A 9,578-nucleotide genomic window follows, 5' to 3' on the forward strand; every position below is an offset into this window, starting at 1 on the left:
AACCAAAGTCGCACTGCCGGGCGGATTTGCCGAAAAACCTACGTCCATCTGGCAAAGGAACGAAGCCCTCGGCAATAAATGCGCCGGCAGGGAGGGGAGCTGAACCCGCCAGCGCGCGGTCTCCACCGAGGACGGCTGGCAGGGTGTGCCGTGGGCGACCCACGCAGCCAGCGGGAGCTGCAGCCCCGCAGGATGGTGGGGAGAAGCCGACGGGGGCAGCCTGCCAGCAGCTCGCAAACCGGTGCTGCTTCGGCAAGAGATGGCAGCTCGGCTTTCATCCACGCTAACGGCAACGGGAACCCACGGCGGATGGCCGAGGACCCGCTCCAGGGGAAGCAGTCCAGGCAAGAGCCGAGGAAAGCCGGGTTGGTTACACCAGGGACAAGAAGCGTTCAGGTAAGTATTACCACTGCCGTGAAACGTACCTCACACCGGCTAGAAACAGATCGTTTGATTTTAGCTTTTTTTTTTAGAGATTGCGCGAAATGCAAGGGGCTTGTTGCAGATAACAGGAGAAGGAGAGCTCCCTGTTCAATGCTCCTTTCGTGCCTTTCCTCCCCCCGCTGAGCGGAAACTGGTATTTAATTTTAAGATATAGGTAATTGCCTTAGATATCTCCTGTAAGCAAACAGACTCGATCCTTGGCCGCACTTTATCGATCCTATAGAAAGATAGTAAACAGAAACGCCTAAAGCATCGCTTTATAGCCTACGCTAATGCTTTAAATTTCCCTTTCAAATAACCGAGTAGGACATGACTTGCAGGGCGCACTTAAGGGGAGACACGGCCCCACAGGAAGTCTTAGAGCAGCTGATCGCCTTAGCGGTGTAACGCCAGGGAAGCGGGTGGTATTTGTTTCCCCCCGAGGAGGATACATTTGCAGGCGGTCAAAGCCGCGCTGCCGAAACATCGCCAGTTCCCAGTGAGGCGGCAGCGCTGGGGCCGCGGGCGCGGAAGGCGGAGGAGCAGCGCTGACTAGCGGCCGCCCCCCGGGATGGTTCTGAGGCAGGACAGAATAGTCGCCTGGATTTAAGTGAGGAGCAGACACACCCGAGCGATAAGGGCTCTGTGGGGCACCTGCACACCCTGGGAGCCGCGGGAAGGCGTCTGCAGTCAGCCCGAGCCGTCCAGCCTGCAGCAGTCGGGCACATAGAGACGGGGCCGAGGCGGCGTCACAGCAGACGAAGCATCACGACACTGGGCACCTGTTTTGTTCCACGTTTAACTGTGGTTTGAGTTACACCAGGTTCACCCAGATGCTTCCATTTCCAGTACAGCACACACCTCTACTACTAATCAGTAGTCTCAGAAATTAAAGCTTAGGTGAATAAACACATGACCATCGTGTAGATCAAGGAAAGAGCCTTAGATTCAAGTCCAAGCTCAACAGTCCTCCAGCCACGGAAAGCCAGCACCCACACATTATTTTTATGGTTAAAAAAATCAGATAGGAACTAATGAGCCAGCTTTATAGCTTGCACACATTCTGATTAATTTGTAACGTTGGGTTTGGTACCCATGAGATGTCATAGAGCTTCTAGCACTTCTAACCCTAATGAAGCAGGACGTCATTTTCCCAAAGGATTGAAGGCAGCCAAACCCCTCGCAAAACAGCAGCTTGAATCAGTATTGGAGCTGTCGCTGGAGGATTCTGCCATGAACTTTACACTAATTTAGAATTAGTACAATACCAAATATAGTAAAAGGTTTTTGTAATCAGTTTAATTTGCTGCAATTTAAAGAGAAAGAGCCGTTGAACTGTGCAACTGCTGAAGTCTACTTTCAAGGCACTTGCTATATTCCCTCCTTGCCTCATGCAAGTAATTCAGTACTGTCCTTGTAGGAATTGGTTGATCATCTCTCAAACAATTCCCACACATCACTGAAATTATTGCAAGTTTGATTAAGGAAACAGATTAGGAGGAGCTAACCCTGGTATTCTGCCTTTTGCATAGAGTAAAAATAAGTTATTAGGTATAAATGCTCAAGGTCCTGCTAAAGAATTTATAAATGTGGGAGCACTGAGACACTTAGAATGTTGGTGGGAACAAGGGAGAAAGTATAAAATATTTATTCCTCTAAGTATTTAAAATAACCTTCGGATCTTAAAGTTTATTATTGTTTGTGACTTGCATACATAATAAATGCTTCATTACCTAAGGTAAGTTTGAATTGCCTTGTGCTTCCAATGCAACTCCAGGTTGGCCAGGTTGAACATTTCATTCCTTCTTGAGGAAGCAAACCATCCTCTGTACTTCCTACCCCACAGAATAGAATCAAGGAGACTACAGGAAGAAAGCACTTCCTTAGCTCTGAGTATTCCTGGTTAAGGGTAACTTTTTTTCTTTTTAAAAACTGTTTCCTTAAAAAGTTGAACACCACAACCATGGGTGCTGTCTTGTAAGCCCAAACACATGGGTTCCTGAAAGGCAGCTGATGAAACAGCCATGTTATGAAACAATTAATTATCAAAGATATTTGAACGGTGGCCCAGAGCTGGATTACAGGAAGATGAGTTTGAAGAAAGAACTGCAAAATCAAAAGGGCACAGGTGAGAACTTACAACTAGGAAAGAGGGGCAGGCAGCATCACAGCACCCTGCACACACTAACCTCTCACAGGCTCTCAGCCAGTTTCCCAGCTGCCAGCAGGGAATCTAACCAAAAAGCCAGCAAGCATGCCAACCAGGGAGTCAGACATCTAGCAAGATGCTGCTGCTGGAAGGAGATACTTCTAAGGTTCAGCCTCTGTCTAGTACAGATGTATCTACAGGGACAGCTAGTCCTTCCGTGCTGGAGAAAAGAGAAGAAGAAGATTCAGCAAAACTAACAGGCTTAAAAATAATGCTGAGTAAGCATCTCTGTTACATGGTTGTTTTGATTGTAATTATTTTTTTGTTTGATCTTTAAAAATACCCACTAATTTAACTTAATAAGAACAGATATATGCAATTAGTATTCCTAATCATAATAAATGAAATTAAGACATTGGTTTATCTTTAGCCTCGACATTCAGAATGAAGAGTAAGTGAGCAGTACATCCCTTCTAGCACTTTCGAAGAACTAAAACCAGTTCTCATTCCTACCGACGAAAAAGCTAAAATGTGTGGCAAGTGTTCATATGCTGAACAGTTATACAGCTTCAGGAAATAAAGAGTAAAAGCGCTTGCAGACACACACACTTGCCTCCAAAATTAATGTGTCTAAAGAACTCTGTTATTTTACATGGAACTAGACACACACATGTGTAAGATGCAGTATTTGACAGATTTTTCAAAGCAGAGTTTAAAAGTAGGTCAACTAGCAGTTATTCCCACTGAGAAAAAAATCTGTAAGTAAGGATCCCTCTAATTCTTTTCCCAAAAGCCTTTCCAGTTTATTAAAGGAAGAGTAACAACATTGGCACACCTTTTCAAAGAGTTCTTGTAATAGCAGTGAGCAAGAAATTGGAAAGCACCTGTCAGTTATTTGAAAGAATTATTTTCTGCTAGGAACAGAAGCCAAAATAGTTTTCACTTAACCTTGAAGTGTATAGAGAATTTTGACAAGAGGTATTATAAAATTTAGTTTATCACCTAAAACAAAGAGAAAGAAAGAAAGAAAGAAAGAAGGAAAACAGTGTTCTCAACTCTCACATCTACATCTCTCAGTATTTCATCTTTTACCCAAGAGCTGCAACATCTTTAAGCAGATGATAAAAATCATATGGAAAACAAACAATAACAAAATCCAATATAAAAAACTGTGATTCTCCAAGCCCCCAGTCATCAGCTGTGGGGGAAGGACTGAACAGTTGAGTTGTAAGCAAAGTAAATAAACACACCTGAGTCAGACTCTAAAGTCTCAGTACTTCAGTTTAAAGCATAAAATATGACATTAAACAGATACTAATGCAAGTCTTGTAAATCTAGAAGTTATATAGAAAGAAAAGCACATGAGCACTTGCACAAACCATCATTTTTCACAGCTATAAGCTTTTGCACTTCCTACATTAACTTAGGACTTTTGTAGTCTGCATTTAGCACACTGTAAGTACCAATAGTTATTTTAGTACTATATTAGACCTTTCCAAAGATGTAATTCAACTGGCCTTAAATAAGAGTCCTTCAGCACAATTTTTATAGTGGCAAGAATTAAAAAAAGAAATCTGTTGTTACACATGGACAAGTGAAATATTACGGCCAAATTACTTTTACACTTTGGTCAGAATCAAATGTGAAGGAAACCCAATTCACAGGAATATCATTGAATATGTCTCTAAATAAGGCATTCATGAATACATGCATATGGGGAAGCCTGGTTCTTCAGGAACAGAAGGTACAAATGTTTTCAAAACTGAGATCGTATTAGAAAGTAAGTAATAAGAACTAAAAGTCAGTTCTTTCTCAGCCTCACCAAACCAATTTGGCTCAAATCCAGAACAGAAAGAGGAAGGTTCAGTGAGATCCCACTCAAGCATAATAAATATGACTGATAAATACCTTTGCTAGGGACAGAAACATCCCGGCAGAGAGAAACATTGGGTAGGGATACTACCTGGCACACAGACTGTGATGAGCCACAAAACTCTACCCCTTCCCAGCCAAGCCAGTATTCCACAGGTGCATGAACACTATGCCCATATGGCTTAGGCATAAAGCATTTAGCTCTTAGTGAAGAGAACTCATTGCCAAATGTATTTCTTCCTCCTGCCAAATGCTAGCACTCTTTTTTGTGCTTACTCATATACCAACTTCAAAAGAAAAACCCTCCTTTTTAATAAAGGAAAGAGTCAGCTTGTTTATGCAGAAGTTTTGTTTTGTTTCTAAATAGTTATCCATTATAGCTACAACTTCAATACCAGTCAGGAGTATCAGTGAACCCAAAACATTAATCACAGAAAAGTTTACTTCTAATACAAAACAGCAAAAGCTAGTCTACTTAGTCTCCAAAATGCTCATAATCCTTAAATACCCACACGCAACTAAGGTTAATAGAAAAACAGCCTTACCTTATTCTTCGAAGAAAAATAATCAGGTACGTAGAACAACTGTTACAGAGGTTCCTTGTTCCATAGGGTATGAAGAATCTTCACTACTAGCAAACCCTTAAACAAAACCTGAAGCTAGCCTGTACAGCCACATGAGGGATCAGAATATGAAACACGTATCAGTAGGTATATTTATAAAGATTAACTGCAATTGCCTGTTGCATCTTCAACACAACTCTCTTAACACTACAGCATGTGACTGGAGCTGTAAAAGCAGTAAATCAGTTTCCTGCTTCTTTAACTGATTGACTAATTAAGACCATAATCAGTAAACTATTTACACACGGAGACAAGAACATCTGAAGTTTCTGACTTTTCACACTTGTTTTGTGAGTTTTTCTGTTTAAAGCCAATAGAAACATATGGTACTTTGGATTTTAATCTACTTCCAGTAACAACGTGTAACAAACACATTCAAGATTTAGGTTTTTTTCTCTTTTCACAGAGGAAAGGAATGCAGAAATTCATAACTTGTTCGGGGAAGACTCCTTGCTAGCACTCCAGAGCATACCATTCTGTCAAAAATCCAGGACCAAACCACTGTCTAAGATTCTTTTTCCTCCTCTTCTGGATTCACACAAAAAACCCTCACATGCGTGTATGACCCACTATTTGTTCATCTGGATTCTCATATTGATCTTGCAGAGTGACGTGCAAGTACAACATAAGTCAAATTCAATTGTTCCTTCACACCACATAGGATTTTATAAAATCCTGATATTAATTAAATGAACAGTAGCTTTCTGTACCAATGCATAGAACAGACCAGCCGTACCATTTGACAATTAGCAGTACCACCATTACCAGAAAATATGAACTTCTTGGAGAAAGTGAATAAATTAGAACTTTGTCTTCTTGCTCCAACATACACAATATTTTCAACTCTTCCAATACAGTACACAATGAAACTCATTCTTCTGGAAGGCTCAATAGCTGACTTCAAGCCATTCAAAAGACACCAGATTTAAGAACTATTTTCCCCTTTCTAGACTTACTCCATCTCCTCATTAACAACATTCCCTCACTAAGAAGTAGAAATCCGCTTCCAAATTATTCAATTATAATGGGAAAAAGATTCAAAATACAATGTTTTATTGTACTCGGGACTACAGAAATGTATTACTTCAGTTTTTCCATTTCCTTCGAATTCAAGAAAAGTAACAAGCAAAACAAACGACAACGAAAACTAACAGATGTATGAACCAGTTTCATCAATTAAGCTTGAAAATTCAGAGAGGATTTCACCAAATAGATTTCAATGGCTGAACCTGGCAGATGCCATTCCCCACAGAAGTGCTGCATTCCTAGAATGAACTAATGCCCTTCAGTAATACAGAAAGTCAGTCACTTAGGCAAGGCGGGACTTATAAGAGACCAAAGATTAGCATCTCCGAACACTGGAGTAAGCTGAAGCATTTTGGATCCTCTGTCAATTCACAGCTCATCATGTTTTGCAGGGTCCATACTGGGTTTGATGAAGACTCCTTCCATTGCTTTCCAATAGTTGTGATGATTAGCAGTAGGCATGCCATGAACTTCCCGCTGGCCTCTAATGGGATGGCCATACTGTTCCCCTGTTATTGAAAGGAACACCTCAGTTCCTACGTGCTTGAAGCGCACTGCATCCTCCCGCTCCCAGTAAGTCCCACTGCATTGCACAATCCATATATCGAGGTCATCTCCTTCGCCATCATCACCAAAGGCACTTACTTCCTGTTAGAGACACAAACTTCCTGAAGTGAAAATGTAAGCAAATACCTCCAATACACACACAAAATTATTAACCACAAAGTCAGCAGAGTGTAAAGGCAAGGATGGAGAGGAAAGAAAAAGCATTGTTGCACTGCTTTGTCAAGTTATCAAATCCAGAAGCAGTAACTTTCTATCGCTACAATCTGATCACAAAACACCAACAAACTCCAACATGTAATCTGAGCAAAAAATGCCAACAAACCCTAACATACACTACAAATGAAATGGAAGAGGACTTAAGCACACAGATCAGAACAATCCTGAGAAAAAATTCAAAAGAAACAATAATGCTGATGCAAATTTTCCCACTCAAAAAAGTTTGTCACTGCAGACATTTAATTTTGTAGTATGACCATCTTCATTGTTACCATTGCAACAGGTTTTTTTCAGCATATGTTTTTACCACAACATCACAATAATTTAGCTTATTAAATAATCATATTACTTTTTTACCTAATTATATACCAAGCTTACAATTGGGTCAACAATTATTCTGGTTCACGCTCTTTCTTCAGATAGACAGATGAATAGCTCTTTAAAAACATAAAGACCACCATTAAAGCAAATTAATTCCTGCTAAAACAGAAGTTAGAGATTACATTTCGTTATGCACCAACAAAAATTCCAAGTGTTTGCAGAAACCTGATAGGCTAGGCACCAACTGTTTAGGACTCCAGGGAGCCTTTAATTCTTAAAAATCTGATAACTTGAAGTGATGAACAACTTGAAAATAGAACTGCAATAGTTTGTACCTAGCAACCTAAAATTTTACGGCCATGTTAATACAAGTTTATGTAGTCCAAAAAGTGTGAAAGGTAAAATACTAATTGAAAATCCAACTTCTGTTAAGAGTATGAAATGAAAGTTTGTGTTCCTAACTATACCATATTTCAGTAATGTCAAATTCACAGTCCTGCAATCTCTGGGAAGTCATGCAAACTTTCCTTTTGCTTAGATACTGTGCAAACACATAGCAAAAACAAAGAAACACAATGGCAGTTACTAAACATTTTTACATTAATGACAATGTTATTCAAATTCTCTAAACTGAGAAATTAAAACTGGCGGAAGGTTTTAGAGTCAATCTGTTCTTTAAATAATTATTCTGAAATGCTCTTTTCCCATCACTTCTTTTAATAACCAGATCATCTAGATACCTACACAAAACTGGAACTTATTGTTTCAGCCACTTTACTCATGGCAAAAGACAAACTGTTTTTACAGGGTCAGGTTTTCAGCTTTGAATGTAATGATCTATCTACATAGCCTGAAGGAAGACTAAAATGACTACTAATAACAAACTTCCAACGAGTTTGCTTTATTTATTTTAAGAGAGATTTTCAATCTTGGAGAAGCATTTCTTCAAGGACAAGACTGGGACCTAATTACAGTTAGAAATTACACTCTTCTAGGTATGTACAAAATGATAAATAAATATGATTGTGAGAGCAGATTCGTTTTTCTTGTGGGAGGAGGACAGGTAAACAAGAATAGTGAACTAAAACAGGGATAGCGAGACGATGACTGAGACTAATAGATTGGATCACCAAGACACTTGGATGTAGGAATGCCTAGCGCTACAACACATGATTAGTTGCCTTGCTCTAGAGCAACCTTCACAATGTTGAGGGAGGTGCCCAGCCTCCTATGCCCTGGAAGTGCTAAACTTTTCAGAACAATCTTCCCAGCAGCAATGGTGCAGAATAAAAAAAAAAAAAAAAAAAAAAAGCAGATTTGTTAAAACTACTGTGAAATACCAATACAGGTACATATTAAATTTTACCTCTGTCAAGAACTTAAATACAGTATTCCAAGATGCAGAAAAGCAAGTAAAAACATATATAAGTTTTTAAAAACTCTGGATATGCATAGCCATACTGTTTCTGGCAGCTAGTACCCAAGCCTGATTGTTCAAAAATATGAGAAACTAGAGAGACTATTGTCAATAGCATGCACTATTTATACAAACGCTTAAGATTTAAAACAACTTACTTGGTTATTGGAAAGTGGTGATGGGAAGTGATGAGTATGTAAATTTTTTCCTGTGTTAACATGGGTAAGTCGTATAGTTTGCCCGCATTTCACCGGTGTCCCGCGCTGGCAACTGCCATCGTTCTTCCCACGAATCCGCCAGTAACTGTTAGCATCATCTGAAGCTTCAACTCCTGTCACTGACTGTTGCCCACTTCCTGTTTGAACAGAATTAAATGGCAGGAGATTTAACCTACTTCCTCAGTTCAAAAAGTCTTGAAAGAACTGGAGAAATTTGCTTTAATGTTCTCATGCCTTCATGTTTAACAGATGTTTAATTCTCAGAGTCCATTTATGACTTCAATGGGAATGCAGGTATCAAATAATCCTTCAGATTGAAGAAGTTAAACACATTATGTGTTAGTAGATGCAAACTATCAAAGTTCATGGTGAACATATGAAAAGAAAATCTGATCCATGATGGATATTATTCACACCGTCCTGCCTTTCTCAAAAATATTACCAAGTTTCTTTGGGTCCCCAAACAAACTAGCACCCTTGTTGCCAGAATAGACCCTGGAAAGGTACTGCTGTGCCCCTAGATACAGAACAGGGCTCATCTCAGGGATGAGGGCAAAGCATCCCCGTCACATCCCCACTCCAGGATCCACAGACCGCAGTACACTCCTCCTGTACCCCAGGCCTCAGCATCCTCCTCTCCCCGTCGGGCTGCCTGTTCTCCAGCGAACTCAACCCCACCCCGGCCTGCTGCTCCCTCTGCACCAAGGACACGAACCTCAGCAACCTCTAACCTCTTCCTCGTTCAC

General features: G+C 40.4%; 1 protein-coding gene across 1 annotated transcript; it reads right to left on the minus strand.

Moving 5' to 3' along the window:
* Positions 1–5,956: 5,956 nt before the first annotated feature.
* Positions 5,957–8,969, minus strand: SDF2L1 (stromal cell-derived factor 2-like 1; the record flags this gene model as incomplete). Its single annotated transcript, XM_010292850.1, has 2 exons — positions 5,957–6,741; positions 8,773–8,969. Coding segments are annotated over 2 exons (476 nt in total), but the record flags the coding sequence as incomplete, so codon positions are not given.
* Positions 8,970–9,578: the final 609 nt, after the last annotated feature.

The sequence above is a fragment of the Phaethon lepturus genome, unplaced genomic scaffold (genome assembly GCF_000687285.1).
Source record: "Phaethon lepturus isolate BGI_N335 unplaced genomic scaffold, ASM68728v1 scaffold47508, whole genome shotgun sequence".
NCBI lineage: Eukaryota > Metazoa > Chordata > Aves > Phaethontiformes > Phaethontidae > Phaethon > Phaethon lepturus.